The 18,469-nt window shown below is 34.0% G+C and overlaps 1 protein-coding gene across 2 annotated transcripts in view; it reads right to left on the bottom strand.

Annotated features, from left to right (window-relative positions):
- ZFYVE16 (zinc finger FYVE-type containing 16) overlaps nt 1–18,469 on the bottom strand; it is a 43,482-nt gene that overhangs the window by 22,061 nt on the left and 2,952 nt on the right. The window contains exons 1-5 of one of the 2 annotated variants that reach the window (XM_023522958.1): nt 17,622–17,721; nt 7,196–7,304; nt 4,268–6,537; nt 3,370–3,466; nt 478–639 (exon numbers count right to left, since the gene is read on the bottom strand). In XM_023522958.1, coding sequence (XP_023378726.1) covers nt 478–639; nt 3,370–3,466; nt 4,268–6,537; nt 7,196–7,265 — 2,599 coding nt within the window. In that variant the 5' untranslated portion in view covers nt 7,266–7,304; nt 17,622–17,721. Of the gene's footprint in view, nt 1–477; nt 640–3,369; nt 3,467–4,267; nt 6,538–7,195; nt 7,305–17,621; nt 17,722–18,469 lie in introns of those variants that run through there. The other variant, XM_011377461.2, reaches the window with a different exon arrangement.

The raw sequence follows: 18,469 nt of genomic DNA, 5'->3' as shown, positions 1-18,469 counted from the left end.
CACCAGATACAGCTTCATGTCCCATGATTTTCAGTACTCCTTTACATCAACCCTGGAACACTCCTTCAATCATCTGAGCAATGACCTTATTAGGCCCCTTGATTGTTCTAGCATTTGTGTCTTGGTGTTCCCCCAGAGGTCACAGCACCAGCTACATGGTGACCCAACCCCGGAACTACAGGTCTGAGAACCAAGCACCACCTAATGCTCCTGCACTGAGCTCCAGTAATACTGCCCTCTCACTTTCGTTCCCCCAGCCCTAGAGGTGGTGGTTGCTTCCTGCAGTTACTAATCTCTGAGTTACGTGTGCATGCCCTTTTGCTCTTCTCACTTTCTAACATACATGCATAACCAGTTCCCTGTATTAACTTCCTTCTGATATCTAGTCTGGTTTCTCTTTCCTCGCTAGACCTTGTCAATACTAGAAAATTTCTATTTTAACACTTAGTCTAAGACACAGCATTTTCTTCTAGTTACCTTCGACACTTGGTTGTTTAAGTGCTGAGATTGGTAAAGTAGTAGGTGAAGGTACACTGGATGTTTGGGTCTCCTGAAGAGGCTGGATGGTGGCACATTCATCAGAATGATTAGATTTAAGACTAGAACCAGTTGGACTCATCATCCTTTCAAATGCCTGAGCTATAAAGGGAAAAAAAATAACATTAAAATCTCAGATGTTTTTGGACATCAAAGTAAAGTATGATAAATATTCTATTTTTCAAGTTGTAAGGAGAAAGAAGTCAATGGCTTAGCAAGAAAAAGAAGTGACATTTGACAAAGATAATGTCCATACTTCAGCTGGCAGCACTCCACTTCAGTATAAGCTACCAATTAGTTATTTCTAATTTTTATATTTAGCTTATCTTTCATATTTACTATAGAAAATTGTTACTTAATATGACTGTTTTTGCTCTGTACCTCTAGTCTATTTCTAACATAGTTCAGAGTGATTCTTTTAAGACATAAATCATACTATATCATCCCTCTGTTTAAAATTCTTTAATAATTTCCCAACTGGAGTGAAAATTTAAGTTGTTACAATGAGTCACAAGACTCCATAGGGTCTGCATCCTGACCTCCTCTGCCTTCCCAGTTATTGTCTGAGCCCGTCTCTCACTACAGTCCCACTTGCTCATCATGTCCAGCCACCCAGGCCTCCTTGTTTTTTAATAAGTCAAGAAGCACTCTCCTAGCTAAGGGTTTTTGCTCATATTGTTTTCTCTGCCTGAACTATTCTTCCCTTAGATACTCACATTTGTTCTCTTCCTTCACGTCTCTGCTCATGTCATATTATCTAAAGCCCTTACTTGGACCATCTTATAAAAAATATTACTTCTTGCCACCAACCTGTTACTATCTACCCCTCTTACGCTCTTATTTTCTATTAGGATATTACCATCATATGATATTCTCTTTGCTTACTATCCATCCGTTTCTCCTACATTCATAAGCTCCAGGAGAACAGGGAGTCTATTTTGTTCTCAGTTGGAGCAGAATAGTCCCTGAATATTGCTGAATGATTTTTCATCCAAATATCATGTAACAATATTGGTAGCTCTCTCTTCAGCATATCTACAAACTGATCTGCTCTAAACTCTGCCACTACTAAAACAGCCTTCCTTAAGTGACAATAAGTGATAGCACTCTCATGAAAAGGCTACCACTAACCAAGTGAAATCCAAATATCTTACTCTGGGTTTCAAAGTAATTTCCATCATGCCCCAAATCAAACTAATGGCACACATCTACGTGTTTCCTTGCAATTTATAGTCTCAGCACTTCATTATACACAATCTCTGTTGGAACTACTTTTTCTTCTAATCCTTCATGGAGTATGTCTTGCAACACTTGAGCCATCTTTCTTCTCTTATTTAATAACATTACTTTAAATGATCACTTCTACCATTTTCAACCGTAAAGTAGATGTTAAAATAACTTTTATTTATGTTTTCTTGTGGTGTATAAGTTAATGATAAAGAAAACCATAAATGAAATTACATGCTATATCAAAACAGAATAAAAGATAAGTAAATAAACAAATCCCATTTCAAAGTATTTTGTTTGATTAAAACAAATAAAGTCAATACTCTAGTGAGTCTCTTTAATGACTCTCTTATCTTCTCCCCTTCTGGAATCTACAGTCAGAATATGTTTTAATGTCACCTAAAAATCTGACCTGTCAATTCAAATGTTTTGAATTTTCATGGCTGTTTTATATTTAAGTGGGAAGAGATACTTAAGTGAGATCTTGATTTAATATTTCTGCATTCTAGCAGGCTGCTTTGGTTAACAGCACCAGCAGTCATCTTCTAGGCTACTGAAACAGTGTTAAGAAAAAGACAAAACAATATTAAGCACTTAAACTAAACCTCTTCATAAGCAATGGTGGTAATATGGAAATATAAAAAGATTTACTTCCAGAACAGAGGTCAACAGCAGGGAGTAAAGCAGCTTACCTCAGGCTAACAGACTCACATCAGAGCTTTTTGGAGAATTGCTGAAAAAATTTATCTTCATTCAAAAGAGAAAAACAAATTATTATCAGGTATTTATTCTCCTGGCTACCAGGAAGTAGTGCCTGAGCTAGTGCACAGGCCTGGTCTTAAAAAGTCCCAAGTAATATTGCTGGGATTTAAACTGTCAACAAATCTAAGAAAAAGCCAAGAAGTACTCAAAAGAACAAATGGGTATTTGAGGGAAAAAACACAGAACATACACACATACAGACAGAACACAACTGTCAGAACTCTAATAAGACCACCAAGATTATAGCTGATAATGATAGCTAGCTAGGGAGCCAAAGAAACAATGGGAATCACAAACAAAATTCTAAAATTGAACAGGGAAAAAATATATGAGACAACAATGTGCAAAGAGTGTGGCAGTCCTATACATTTAACTATAAAATCATAGATATTACTACCTTATCTTTTATTTCCATTTTAGGTTATAATTTTCTAAAGGGTGGGAACTATTATTATCTTGCCTTGTGATATTAACATATAAGATTAAATACTATTTATTGGTAGGTGTTCCATAAATGTTTAGACTAAGATGATGATGATGATGACAATGATGATGGCAAAAACAACAGGCAGATGAAATGCAGCATTTAGGGACTTGGTACCTGTTAAAGGTTAATGAACTGCCACTCCAGAAACTGAATGCTTCCTTTCCAGACTGGTAGTATTAATTGTGACAGTGGAACAAAAAGAAGAGAAACCAAGCCTTGGGATGTCCCACCTAAGCCAGATAAGTCAACACTAGGTCCTCGCCTTTAGAAAATAAAGAAGTTTATCTTTGTCACAATCCAATTTTTTAAAAGATATATTCAATTACTTAAAGAAAATATGTCAGGTTACTACTCACCTTTACTAATAGTCTCATAGCAGACCACACATACTCTTGCTTCCTTTTCTAGATACTGCAGTTTACACTTCCTATTACAACAGACAGCACAAAATACCTATGAAGAATAAAATATTAAATTTAGTTCTGTTTCAAGCATACTTATACCTACTGGAGATAGGAGGAGGGGAGACCCAAAACTGAATTGATCAAAAACCATTTTTCTGATTATATAAGTAATTTTTCTAATCATTATAATCATAGGCAGTTAATAAAGCACTTTTTACTTAAATGAGGTTTTTTCAATTTAAAATCATATCTGACAAGGAAATTTCTTTAAATCAGTTCTATTCATTGGAAGAGAACAAAAACTTTCTAAAAGTAAGGTTGATCTGACACCAGCATATTACTGAAAAATGCTGAATAAAAAAATGCAATGTTATTTCTAGAGCTAACTCTAGGATGACTGAGGTTGTCAGAACGCAAATGAGGTCAGCTTCAGTGTTCTGAACCTCGTGCAAGGCTGCGTGTTTTTTTGTGTGTTTCCCTGGGTAAGGACCACAACACTAGCTTCAGAGAGGTCTTGAAATTAAGTATTCAAGGACAAAGGGAGATCTAGCTGAATTTGGGACATCTGATGTGTTAATGTTAGACAAATAGGACACGTATTCTTAGATTTCACAAAAATTAGTAATTATTGTTCCTCATTTCCCAGTACATAATAGCCATTACAATGTGACATTTATTCAACTCTCAATCTGTAACATGACAATGCTTTATATATTTGCATGTAGGTGAAAAACAAGCATTTTAAATTAACTGCATCTTTTAATCATCTATTCATCAGCTTTTTTATCACATTAAATTTCATTTAAAATGTCTCAAAAGAATAAAAGACTTAAAGGTTTGTATAACTTACTTTCCCACATGCTCGGCAATGGTGCCGCCGCTTCGTAAAAGTAAATTTGACTTGGCAGTTCATACAGTTTGGAGCTTCTGAATCAGGAACCCAAGTAGGTTGTTTCTGGCCCAAAACCAGGCCTTCTTTGCAAGTGTTTGCAGGTAGAGATTCTTCGTTTTCAGTTACAAGATTGGATCCACCTTCAAAATTACTTTCTATATCAATGTAGTTAGAGTTGAAGCTAATCTGAGGATCAGTTGTAGAATCTGTAGTACAAGCAGTTGGAGCAATGGTATCTGTTATGCTGGGTACACTTTCAGGCGTATCTGGAACATCCATTTTATTTGGTTCCTTTGAACTCCTTGTTCTTGATGGAACGCCAAACAACTGCTTAGGTCTAGCCCCTCCAACATGAACGGATTGACTGTTAATATCAAAGACTGATAATTCATGTGTAATCTCAGATTTACTGCTAGATAACCCTTGTTCGACTGTTATTGTACTTTCTTCCCCTAAAGAAAGGCCACCATTTTCTGTTGTGTTTTGTTTATCAACTGTTTCACAAATCATAACACCAGGACTTTCCCCAGTAGCTCCTGCTTCAGCATTGAAATATATATTATTGACGTTTCCGTCATCTAGGTCTTTCATATCTATTTGATTTATTGGATATTTTGAATCATTTACATTTTCTTCTAACGACTTTATGTTACTGGTCTGAAGATACTGTTCAGTCAGAAAGGCATCAAGTTCGGCATCACTAACTAGTATGCCACTTTTCATGCCTTCATCAATATTAAAGTAATCTAAGTCTTGCCCATCAATATCACTGCTTGAAAAAGGGAGACCTTCACAATGATCAAGAGACTCTGGGGCATTAGCACCAGAAAGCTCAATTTGAGATTCCACAGCTGTAGAAGAACTGGTGTTATCAGAGTAATCCAAAGATTCAACTCTGATTACCATCTCATCAGGATCTACCTTTCTATCTCCCATCTTTTCAATTAATGGCTGATGAAATATGCTTTTACATTCTTCCTGTTTCAGAAGATCAGTTTCCTTCAATGATTCCCCATCTAGGATAACACTCTTCTGTATTTCTTCATGCACAGTCACTACTTGTATATTATCTTTACGTTCACTCTGAGGTAAACAATTACCATGTGCTTTACTTTCATTTAATGATCCACACAAAGACCCAGGTGCTGGAAGACAGGACAGTGAGGAATATATATCTTCACTTGAAACATGTGAAATTGAAGAGGAATCTTGGTTTGCATCTTTATCATCTTTAAGATCTATATTTCTAGAGTCTTCTTTTGCAGATTGTTTTATAAATGTAGCAGTCCTATCTTCTTGAAAGGAGAGGTCAGTTAATTTGAAATTTGTATCTTTTGAATTTGAATCATTCAAGCATAAACCTTCATTTTTTAGACTACAAGGCAAAGCATTTGGGCTGCCACTTTCTTTTAAACATTCTGTGGCAGCTATGGCTGCCACATGTACCTCCTCTTTTACCTCACAGCCATCAGCTTTTACTAATTCACATGGCTGATTGTGTTGTGGAATGTCCTTGGCATCAAACATTTTGGAACCTTGCTGAGTTGAGGCAGATGGCATATTCAAATCAAAAACTGGTTCTAACAGATTAGAGATCTTAATATCCTTGAAATTTTCTTTTCCGTTGTAATTAAATGAATCTGAAAGTGTTGTATCTACATTTATAACATTTATATCCAATTCTTTAGTCCCACTGATTTCTGTATTTTGTAACTCAGAGTTGACATCATTCTGTTCCTCTCTGATAGTATCATTACCATGGTCTGCTGAAGAAACACAAAGGGTTTCTGACACTGGAGATAAATCCAACCTAATCAAAGAATCTGCACTAGACTTAAAATCATCTGGCAATAAATTTTTAATATCTTCTTCATTATTAGTTACATGAACTAAATTACCCATGTCACTTATCAGATCACAGACAGGTTTACTACATCGTCCCATATATGAAGGCTGGATTTCATCTGAAGTGCCACCATCTACGGAAGAAAGGAGATCAAGTCCTGTTACATTTTTTTCATTTTGCATAGGAGTTAGTCCCTCATATGTTTTCTCGTTCAGTGAAATCTGATTTGTTTCATAGCATGTTTCTGATGAGGCAAAACAATTAATGCACTGTTGATCCTTCGGTAGAGGTGAAGTTAATTGTGAGGAAGCCAACTCTGAAGAAACTGAGCAGTAGTTAGACTCATATGCATTTTGTGCATCTTGAAGATAATCTTGTTCATCTAATTAAAATAAAAATACATTGTTATTCAGGTGACCCAAATCAAAATTATTACAGAGATATTATGTTTTCTAAGACTTCCAAACTAAACTTTTTTTTAGAGATAGATAACTCTCTTGCAAAATGGTAATAACCTCTAAAATTATTTTTATTTGGATTTAAAGTACTTGGGGTTTTTACTTTTAACTGTAGATGTCATAAAGTGATAAGAAGTTCCACTCAGAATAACTCAGTTAAACTATAAAACCAAGAGTAAGGAATAGCTGAAAAACTAACTTCTTTGTTCTACCCTTTTAGTGTGAAGACTAGGGTACTGTCTTCATGCTAAGATGAGAAAAATACCACTTCTCATAGTAATAAAACACCAATTTATGTAGAGCATTCAAGTTGCTCATATGTTGGTTTTAAAGGTGTTTCTTTTAATTAAATTTCTATCAGGAGAGAAACTTCTAGTTTCCTTACTTCTATTTGTGGCTACTGGTTCCATCCAGTATAAAAAAAAACTAATATGTTATAATAAAATAAGTGAACATTTTATAGAAGATAACCATGTGACCAAAATTGAAACCAAATTTTGCTAAGAGTACTCTATAACTGAGATAATGGAATTAAAGACGTTTTAAAAGTCCATTAGTGACAAAAATGAAAAACCAACAAACCTGGATTTTGTTCAAAATCATCAAGGAGTTTGTCCAAGTCACTGACTGCTGCTTTAAAATAACTGTCCATCCTACTTGTAGACTTATTCAGAATTTAATTCTTATATATCTAGAAAATAAAAAGTATGATAGTTCATTTAATTCTCTAACATGTAAGTATTATGCCATCTACTGCATGGCAAGAAACATAGTCAGGGAACAGACACAAATAAAATTTAAGAGTACTGCTTTGAGGAATATACAATTTAGTTGGGGAATCCTCTATGTATACAAAAAATGACCTAAACCCCAACTCTAACAACATAATATGCATACATAATTATGCATACATAATTGTAAATTTTAAAACACTTATCTGAATAATTCATGGATCAAAGAAAAATTCATAATTGAAAGCTAAAAATAGTATAAGCATCATATATCAAATATATTATAAAATATACTACATACAGATAAAAATACTGCATATAAAAACTTGTGAGACTCAGCAAAAGTGGATCTTCAACAGATGCCTAGGGCCTTACATGTTTATAATAAAAAGAAGATTGAAAATTTATAAGCTAAGAGCAGAAATTAAAGAAATAGAAAACGTAGAGAGGTACAAGAAAACTAAAAGTTAGTTTTACGAATAAAGTAGATGAACCTCTGATCTGTGGCAGGAACTCCACCAAATGAGCCTGACATGTTGAAGGAATCTATCAATGGCTAATGGCGATAATACCAAAAGAACCCAGGAGAGAAGTTGAAGGGCTCCCACTGGTTTATATGGGACAACTGAATATCAAATGAATGAAAACTGCAAAAGACTGAATACGAATAAAATAGATAAAAAAACAAGAGATCATAATGACACTAAAAGCACAAACAAAAACCACCACCTATTGGAGGGTTGCTAAGGCACTAACCCATTACTCTGAAATTGATATGTTAAGGGAAAAGAGCCAAGAATTTATCCTGTCTTTTATTTACAAAATATGCTTTAGGATAACAAAACAGTCGCTGACAGAACGTTCTTGAGATAAGAATTCCAGTTAATAAATATAGAAGGATATTAAAAAATCATTTCATCATAGTCCTTAATGCAATAAACGGACTAGACAATGGCTATCAATGGATGTTAAAAATGTTAAATGAAAGGGTGGAGGGTAACTATAATGGTGGGATCAGTCCAGCACATCAGAATCCAGTGATCGATTTCACCATCAACAAATGTGTACAAACCAAACACGTGCCTCACATGGAAGATACACCATCACGTATAAAGTATTCCCACTAAAAAAAAAAAAAAAAACCAAAAAAAACCTGAAACGAATCAAACCTTTAGAACTAACTGCATATTTACAGGAAATTTAAGCATAGAGGGACAAATTAAATGACATTGAAAGAAAGCAATCAGCTAAATCCAGAAGGTGGAACACTCTTCAGCAATGTTCCTCAAACTGTCTATGGTGAATGACCTTTTCTTTTTTAAAACTTCTAATCTGTTGTGAACTATTAGTTTTGTAAAACAATTCAAAACTCACAGTAATACATACATACAAACAATACGTTTGAATGGTTGCCTGGAGTGAGGAATACAAGAAAGAAATGATGGATAAAAGACAACAAACAAATGAGAGGGCTTTACAAGGGCCACTTATGATAGTTGCCATGAACTAAGGATATTTGAGGTCCAGAAAAACTAAAGGATATTTTAAAGATAGGTTAAAAAGATTAAACAGAGCTTAAGAGAAAATTGAATGTATTTCTGAGGAAATTTCTGAACTGAATTTCTGAAGAAATTGCCTATAATGCAACCCAGAGAGATGAGGAAAAGTGAAATATAAAAAAGAAGTAAAGAGACATGGATGACAGAATGAAAATGGAGTTCCATAAGGAGAAAAGAGAGCATGGAACAAGTATAATTGAAAAGATAAAGCTAGGAGTTTTTCCAGAATTGATGAAAAACACAACAGATACAGACACCTCATTATATCAAACAAAATAAACAGAAATCCACAGGATACACTCTAAAGTGAAACTTTTGAATTCCAAAGACACAGCAGCCTGAGAGAAAAGGTCACTTTCAAAGAAACAATAATTATGCTGGAAACAGGTAAACTTCAGAACAATTTTCAATAACAATGGTATGTCATCCTAATTCAAAGCAAATTATTGCTTTTATTTCCATTTTTAAATTGTGGTTATATCATACGTATACTGGAGTGCACAAAACACATAGACACCAGCAATCATGAAAACTGATAGCAGAAATCATAAAATTAAAGTGAGGCTTTAAGATGCAGTGAAAGGAGTGCTTAGAGGGACATTTATAGCATTAAGTGACATATTAAAAAAGAAAAAAGATCTGAAAATCAATAATCTAAGCTTTTAACTTGTAAAATTAGAAAGAGCAATTTAAGCCCAAAGCAGGTAGAGGAAAAGATGATAAAGATTAGAACAGAAATCAATGAAATTAAAAACAGGAAAACAATATAGAAAATCATTGAAACCAAAAACTTTTTCTTTGGAAAGATCAATAAAATTGATAAACTAGGCTAATCAGAAATGAAAGATGGGCTATAACTACTGAAGCCATGGACACTTAAAGGAATTAAGGAATATTATAAACAATTCTGCCCACAAACTTGAAAATTTAGATGAAATGGACCAACTTCTTGAAAGACACAAAATACCAAAATTCAAATAAGGAGAAATAGATAATCCAAACAGCCTTATATCCATTAATAAAATTTGAACCAGTAATTAATAACCTTCCACAAAATAAATCAACAGGTCCAGAAGGAAGAAATGATACCAATTCTCCATAATATCTTCCAGAAAAAAAGCAGAAGAAAAATGGAACACTTCCTAACTCATTCCTTAAGACCATTATTACTCTAATACCAAAACCAGATAAAGACATTTCAAGAAAGAAAAACTACAAACCAATATTGCTCATGAACACAGACATAAAAATCCTTAACAAAATATTAGCAAGTTGAATCCAACAATGTATAAAAAGAATTATACACAATGGCCAAGTGGAATTTATCCAGGTAGGCAAGGCTGGTTTCAACATTTGAAAATTAATCAATGTGATCCATACCAACAGACTAAAAAGAATGATCATATAATCATATCAATTGATGCAAAAAAGCATTTGACAAAACTTAACACCCGCTCATGATAAAAACTCTCAGCAAACTAAGTAGAGGGAAAATTCTTCAATTTGATGATGAATATCTACGTAATACCTACAGCTAACATTATACTTAATGTTGAGAAATTGGATTTCTTCCTCGCAAAGATTGGGATCAAGGAAAGGATATCTTCTCTCAACACTCCTATTCAACACAGTACTGAAAACCTCGCTAGTGCAGTAAGACAAAAGGAATTAAAAGGTACACTTTGGGGGAAGGAAGAAATAAAACTATCTATTTGCAATGACATGATTTAAATGTAGAAAATCCCCAAAAGTTGACCTCAAAAAGTGGAAAAGTGAGTATAGGTAAGACTGAAGGATAAAGCACAGAAGCCAAATGCATTCCTATATATAAGCAAGGAACAACTGGAATTTGGAATTTAAAAAAATACCATTTACAATAAAAAAATGAAATACTTAGGGATAAAGCTAACATAATATATATAGGACCAATATGTAGAAAACTACAAAAAATGCTGATAAAAAAAATCAAAGAATGAACACACAGTGTAAATAGACATATGCCTTACTGTTAAAGTGTACAGCTGAAACTTATTGGATTTCATTAACCAATGTCACTTAAAAAAAAAAATTTAAATTAAAAAAAAATCAAAGAAGATCTAAATAAATGGAGATATATTCTATGTTCATGGATAGGAAGATGTCAATTGTTAAGATGTCAATTCATCCAACCAGATCTCTAGAGTTAATGCAATCCCAATAAAAATCCCGGAAAGCTATTGTATAGGACTCAAGTAACTGACTCTAAAGTGTATGTAGAAAGGCAAAGGACCTAGAATAGCCAACGCAATACTGAGAACAAAGAACAAAGTTGGAGGGCTCAAACTCTTTGATTTTAAGACTTAAAACATAACTACAGTAATTAAGGAATGTGGTACTGGCAAAATCACAGACATATATCAACAGAACAGAACAGAGTGCTCAGAAATAGACCAACACAAGTACAGTCAACTTCTCTTTGACAATGGGGCAAAGGCAATTCAAAGGAGAAAGGACAGTCTTTTCAACAAGTGGTGTGGAGAAAACTGGACATCCCTATGCAAACATATGAACCTAGATACTGATCTTACACTTTACATAAAAATATATTTAAAATGGATAACAGACCTAAATGTAAAATGTAGCAATATAAAACTTCTTGAAGAAAACATAAGAGAAAATCTACATAACTCTTGAGTTTGGTGATGAGTTCTTAAATGCAACACCAATGCCTTGATCCATGAAAGAAAAATACTAGTAAATTGAACCTTATTAAAATTAAAATTTTATTTCATCAGCTCTGAAAAAGACAGTTAAGAGAATGAGAAGACAAGCCACAGTTTGGGAGATAATATCTGCAAAACATATCTGATGAGGGACTTGTATCTAAAATCTATAAAGAACTCTTAAAATTAAATAATTATAAAATAGTCCAATTAAGAAATGAACAAGGGAGGAAGTGGGCTGCTTCAGAATAAAACCAAAGATCTTTCCCAGCCACTGGCTGCCAGAAACTCATTGAAGTGATCACTGTACCTTTTATGAGAACTGTATGGCCACAGAAGTTGTTGGTGGCGAAGAAGAGAAGGGTTATGTGGTTCAGATCAGTAGGGGGAACGACACAGTCTTCTCATGAAGCAGGGTGTCTTGACCCATGGCTGTGTCCACCTGCTACTGAGTAAGGGGCATTCTTGTGATAGACCAAGGAGGACTGGGGGAAAAAAGTACAAATCTGTTTGGGGTTGCATTGTGGATAACGATCTGAGTATTCTCAACTTGGTCACTGTAAAAAAATGGGGAGAAAGATATTCCTGGTCTCATTCATACTACTGTGCCTTGTCATCTGGGGCCCAAAAGAGCTAATAGAATCTGCAAACGTTTCAATCTCTCTAAAAGAAGATGTCTGCCAATATGCTGTGAAAAAGCCCCTAAACAGAAACCGAGGACCAAAGCACTCAAGATTCAGCACTCAGTAAAAACATTGCCATATTGCTCTGAAAAAACAACACACTAAGAAAAATAAGGAAGTGGCTGTAGAATATGCTAAACTTTTGGTCAACAGAATGAAGGAGACCAAAGAAAAATGCCAGGAATAGACTGCCAAGAGACTGTCCTCTGTGAGAGTTTCTACCTCTGAGTCCAGTAAAAAAAAAAAAAAAAAATAAGCAAAAGTTCTGAACAGAGACCTCATGAAAGAAGATATATTGATGGTGAATAAACATGAAAAAATGTTAAACATCATTTGTCTTTAGGGAACTGCAGACTGAAACAATGAGGTACCATTTTACATATATTACAATGGCTAAAATCCAAAAAACTGACAATACCAAATTCTGCAAGGATGCCAAACAGCAGGAACTCTCATTTATTGCTGGTGGGAATGCAAAATGGCACAGCCACTCTGGAAGGCAGTCTGACAGTCTCACAAAACTAAGCATAGTTTCTTACCATGTAATCCAGCAATCATACTACTAGGTATTTACCCAACTAATTTACAGATTTATGTTCACATAAGAATTTAGATGTGAATGTTTACAGCAGCTTTATTCATAACTGCTAAAATCTGAAAGCATCCAAGATGCCCTTCCGCAAGTGAATGGATAAATAAACTGGTACAACCATGCAATGGAATATTATTCAGTGATATAAAGAAATGATCTATCAAATTCACACACCCACACACCCATACCCACCCACCCACCCACACAAAATGGGTAAATTTTAAATGTTTATTGCTAAGTGAAATAAGCCAGCCTAAAAAGTCTACATACTGTACAATTCTAATTGTATTACATTCTGGAAAAGGTAAAATTACAGAGATAGTAAACACATCACTGATTGCCAGTGGTTTAGGGTGGAGGAAGGTTGAACAGGTAAAGCAGAGTGGATTTTTTAGAGTGGTAAAACTATTCTGTATGATACTTTAATGGTGAATACAAGACATTAAGCATCTGTCAATACCTATAGAACTTTATAACACAAAGAATAAACCTCAATGTATGCAAATTTTAAAAAATTATTTAGAAGGTCAAGGAATGCAGAATGTGACAAGAGTCCAAATGCATTACAAATGTATAAAACAACCTTACTGAAGGAAGTGGAAGAATAAAGTGCTACTTTTGGAAATGAGTGGTCTGTAAGACTAAAGACAAAAGGAACACAAACATTGTATTCTAGCTAATTAAGTTGTTTCCTATGAGGGTTAACAATTCTGAAACCACCACACATGTATACTGGAATTGAAAGTAAGTAATATGATGGCTGATGGTGGGAGCCAGGTTTCTCACTGTTGGAAGGAAAGTTTATAGATAAACAAGGGAAGGGAGCTAGAAAGATCCATGTAATGGATTTGGGTTGGAGACATCAATTATATGCATGTTTAGCTCAATATGGACACAGATGGTTACACATAGAAATATTCAAAGATATTAGTATAAAGTATAAACACATATATCTCATGCTCTGTCAGTTGAAAGGGCCCAGAAGCAAGGTATCCCATTGGCAACAAACACACTTAGGGCCTAGATCTTGGTTTTTCCAACAAAAGGAACCAAGGTTCCTCAGAGAAATCGTTGATTCTAAGACTGGAGCAGGAAATATAGAAGATGAGTATGGAGCATCTTGTAATACCAGAAAGTAAGAAAGTGTACATGCACAGGTATGTGCACACACAGACACACACATTGTAGGAAGTATGTCAAAGGAGCTAATTGAAAGAGCTCTCAAAAGCCAAAGCTGGAACAATTTGTACAATAAAGTAGTACTAAGTTATAACCCAAAGCATAAAAAAAAAATCTATGAGATAAACAGATGATTAAATATATACATGGGGAAACAAGACAACTCTCATGCAGAAAGATTCCAAATAATTTATGTAGATATTTTGCTCTCAAAGAAGTGGAACATATCGCCCCACTCCTTAGGTGTGTGCTGCATACATGGCTTTCTAAATAGTACAGTATAGAAAGAGAAAAAAAACAACTTCGCAGTGGAGAAACCTGACAAACACTACCTCAAACCAGAGAATCAAGGTTAACATCAACAGTGATAAGTCATGTGGATAGTATGTACCCTTAATATGTGATGAAAATGGCACATTATCTGCTGTCTTCCTCCCAAAACGTTACCAAAATCTAATTGTGAGAAAAACATCAGACAAATCCCAATTGACATTTTACACAAAAACTGACTAGTAATCCTCAATACTGTCAAGAGGATCAAAAAACAAAGAATGTCCGAGAAACTATCACAACCATGAGGTGCCTAAGGAGACAAGACTACTCAGTGTAATGTGGTTTCCTGGATGGGATCCTGGAACAGAAAAAGCATATTAGGGAAAAACTGAGGAAATGTGAATAATGTATAGACTTCAGGTAATAATAATGTATAATAGTGTTCATTAATCATGACAAATATACTATATTAATATAAGATGTAATAATAGAGAAACTGGGTATGGAGTATATGGGAACTCTGTAATATTTGTGCAATAATTCTGTAAATCAAAAACTTCTAAATAAAAAGATTATTTTAAAAAATGAAATCGAAGCATTGAAAAATAAAGTTGAGAAAATATTCTAGAAAGTAAAACAAAAAGAGAGGGATAGAGAATAGGAGAAAGATTGGAAAGTTAGAGAATCAATCTAATAAGGTCCAATATTCAAATAACAGAGTCTAGAAAGAAAGTACAGGGGAAAAAAAGGAAGAACGTGTCAAGTTAAAAATCCCCCAGAACTGAAGGATGTGGTCCCCAGGTGGAAAGAGCCGATTTAGGGCCCAACACAATGAATGAAAAACCCTTATCAAGCCACATCATTGTGAAATTTCAGAATACCTGAATGGTTTAAGGGGGAAGATCAAACTATTTCATACTGCAATCTGCATCCCCCACCTTTCCTTTCCCCAATACTCCTGACCACTCCATCCCATCCTGCTCTCCTTTTTCTGTTTCTAAAGCACTATTTACTTTACAACCTTCTAATATTTTGTATAATGTATTTATTACATTTGTTGTTTACCATCTTGAACAACTCCCTCTGTGAATTTAAGTTCCATAAGGGTAGGGATCTTATATTTTATTCACCTATATATTCAAAGTATCTTGACCAGTGCCTGCCACATAAAAAATGCTTAATACATACTTAGTAAATAAATATAAAAGCTTTCAGAGAGAAATAACAGGTCATATATTAAGGACTGGTTATCATTCTGGAATTAGACCTTTGACAGCAACACTAGAACTAGAAAACAATGGAATCATGCCTCCAAAATTCTAAAAGTAAATTATTTACAACCTAGAAGTCTATATTCAGCTATCGATCAAGTGTGAAGGTGAAGGTAAAATAAAGAAATGTGTAGACATGCAAGAACCCCAAAAATTTGCCTCTCATTCAGTCTTTCTCAGGAAGCTATTAGAAGATATACTCTACCAGCACAAGGGAGACACTAAGAAAGAGGAAGACTTAACATCGTGACACCCAACACAAGGGAAAGACAAACTGAATCACAGACACTCTGGGAAAAAAGCTGTGCAACAGGCCTAGAGAGCAATTCGTCATGATGGACATAGCGTGATACAATTAGAGGAAATGTTGCAAAACAAACAAAATAGATTATCGGATTTATTTGAATCACAAAAAAAGATTTGTATATCTTGTCTGAAGGGTTGTCAAAAGATTAAATAAAAGATATAAAAGATGCATTAAAAAGATATAAAATACATAAGATACATTAAAGATTGATATATAAAAGAACTACTTGTTATTAACCTTAGGAAAAACAAAAAATCATTTAAGAAAGGAACTATCATCACAATATACTACCAGGCTCAGGTGTACACGATATTTACATAGTTAAATGATGTCATTACTAAAAATTACTTAACTAAAAATTAACATGTAACTAATTCATGAACATAGGGGAGGAGCAGTGCAATGCAGTATTTAAAGGTGAAGGTCAGTGTAACAAACCTAAATTCCCATCTTATATAATAGAAAATTAGTAAACAATATCTAAAACTGGTAGGATGGAGGCATGGAGGGGAGAATGTGATATAAGCAAGCATGTTATTTAAAAAATTAGAGGTGAAAAAGAGTTGACTCTTGAGCAGCTTTTCTCAAAAAGGATTCTGTGAGAGAATGCCCTTAATGCCCTAAGGCATCCACTTTATGTAATAAATTAACTTCTCTCCTATCATCTAAAGTAGTACTAGTTACATATCATCCCTGGGGGAATGGAGATAATATTCAAATCATTTTCTGTGTTTTGGGATTCCGATGAGGAACTCTGATTGAGAAAGGCTGCTTCTGGAGAAAGGGATTCAGGGGAGAGAAGGACTGGAGCAGAGGATTACTAATTTTCATTATAAGTCTTATAGTGTTAATTCTTTAAATTATGTGCAGGCATCACTTTGATAAACATAAACATTACATTAAAAATATAACAGTAAAACATAGTAAAGGAACTCTGGATATAGAATTATAAAAAAAATAAGCACAGCAGCTTTCTCATGACAAAGAGCTAAAGAATTTTTCTTAAAAAATTACAGAATTCAATAAATACTATTTGTAAAGTATTTACGAATGTACTAAGCATTGTTATTCGATTTGCCTAAAAAGATACAAAAAGGGTAAGATAATCCAACAATTTGCAAAAGGTATGATAATGCAAATACTGTACACTACCTTTTAACATGAAATCTTATTAAGCTGTACATACTTCCCATTTCAATCCACCAAGATACATATACTGTACCAGTAATCTACCATGTACAGTAGAAGATACAAAAGAAATGTAAGAGATACTCCCTATTTTAAGCAAGATTATCTGTTTTAAGTAATATGTTTACTTGGCCATTTACGTACTCTCAAATTTATAAACAAATATTTACAAAAAATTGTTTTTAAAAATCTCTTCATGATTTTAAAAAATTGGCAGCAACTTGGAAGATTAATCAGAAAAGCAGAAAAACCAATAGTAAGGAAATTCCTAAAATGTTTAAGGTGAAAAATGATGAGGGCCTGAACTAAGTGCAGTGCAGTGCAGATGGAAAGGAGATAGATACAAAAGTGGCTAAAGAATAGGCACCATTGGATAGTGAAAGCAAGAAAGAACTCTAGGATTACTGCCAGGTTTCTATAGTGGGTGACTGTGTACACCATATACTGACCATGACAGGCAATACAAAGATGAGCAAGATTGAGGGAAAATATGAGTTCACATTTGGCCTGTTGTTTGATGTACCATGAGAACATGTTGGGGGAGATGTCCAACAGGCAGTTGGATATAAGGATCTGGACTGCAGGAGAGGAGTCTGAGATAAAAAATTGGAAATTGGCAGCACATAGTTGTTAATGGATGAAATCGCCTAGGTAGGGAATATAGAAGAGGACAAGAGCCTGACATCAGATAACTAAAGATCACAATTAGCGTCCCTAAAGCCATTCTAGATAAAACTTTTCCCAGAGTTATATGTACTTCTATAGAAAAATATCCAATATATAATGTTAAATGACAAAAAAAAATCAAGTTGCAAAACATCATCCTTAGTATAAACCCATTTTTACAGATAAGTTATGTAAAAAAACCAAAAAATAGTATTAGCAAAGGCACTGGAAAAGAAATAAGAGGAGCAAATGACAAAGTTAATACTATTTATCTGAGACTATGTAGCCTTTCACATCTACATTATATATCTCTATAGTATTTTACTTTTTTTCTTACAAAAATGTACTACTTTTGTAAAGAGAAAAAAAGATAATTTTGTCCTTTCATATAAAAATTATAGCATGTATCCTTACAATATAAAAAGATAAAAATCTGTTAAACACTTGGACATTGAACTATAAATGGGCAAGTAATATGAACAAACAACTAGTAAGATTATGTTCAATGTACAATCTGCACTATCAAAATGTTCAATGTACAATCTGCACTATCAAAATAATGCAAATGAGAACATACCATTTGTTGCCTACTAAATCAGAACATAATTTTTAATAATAAACATACTCAATGGTGGTAAGAACGTGATAAAAAGAGCCTATCTCAGACACACTGATAGAAGTAAACTGGTATACTCATTCAGGGAA

This window comes from Pteropus vampyrus, unplaced genomic scaffold (assembly GCF_000151845.1).
Source record: "Pteropus vampyrus isolate Shadow unplaced genomic scaffold, Pvam_2.0 Scaffold11, whole genome shotgun sequence".
Lineage (NCBI taxonomy): Eukaryota > Metazoa > Chordata > Mammalia > Chiroptera > Pteropodidae > Pteropus > Pteropus vampyrus.
The sequence above is the reverse complement of the archived record's forward strand: the minus strand, read 5'-3'. Positions and strand labels throughout refer to the sequence as shown.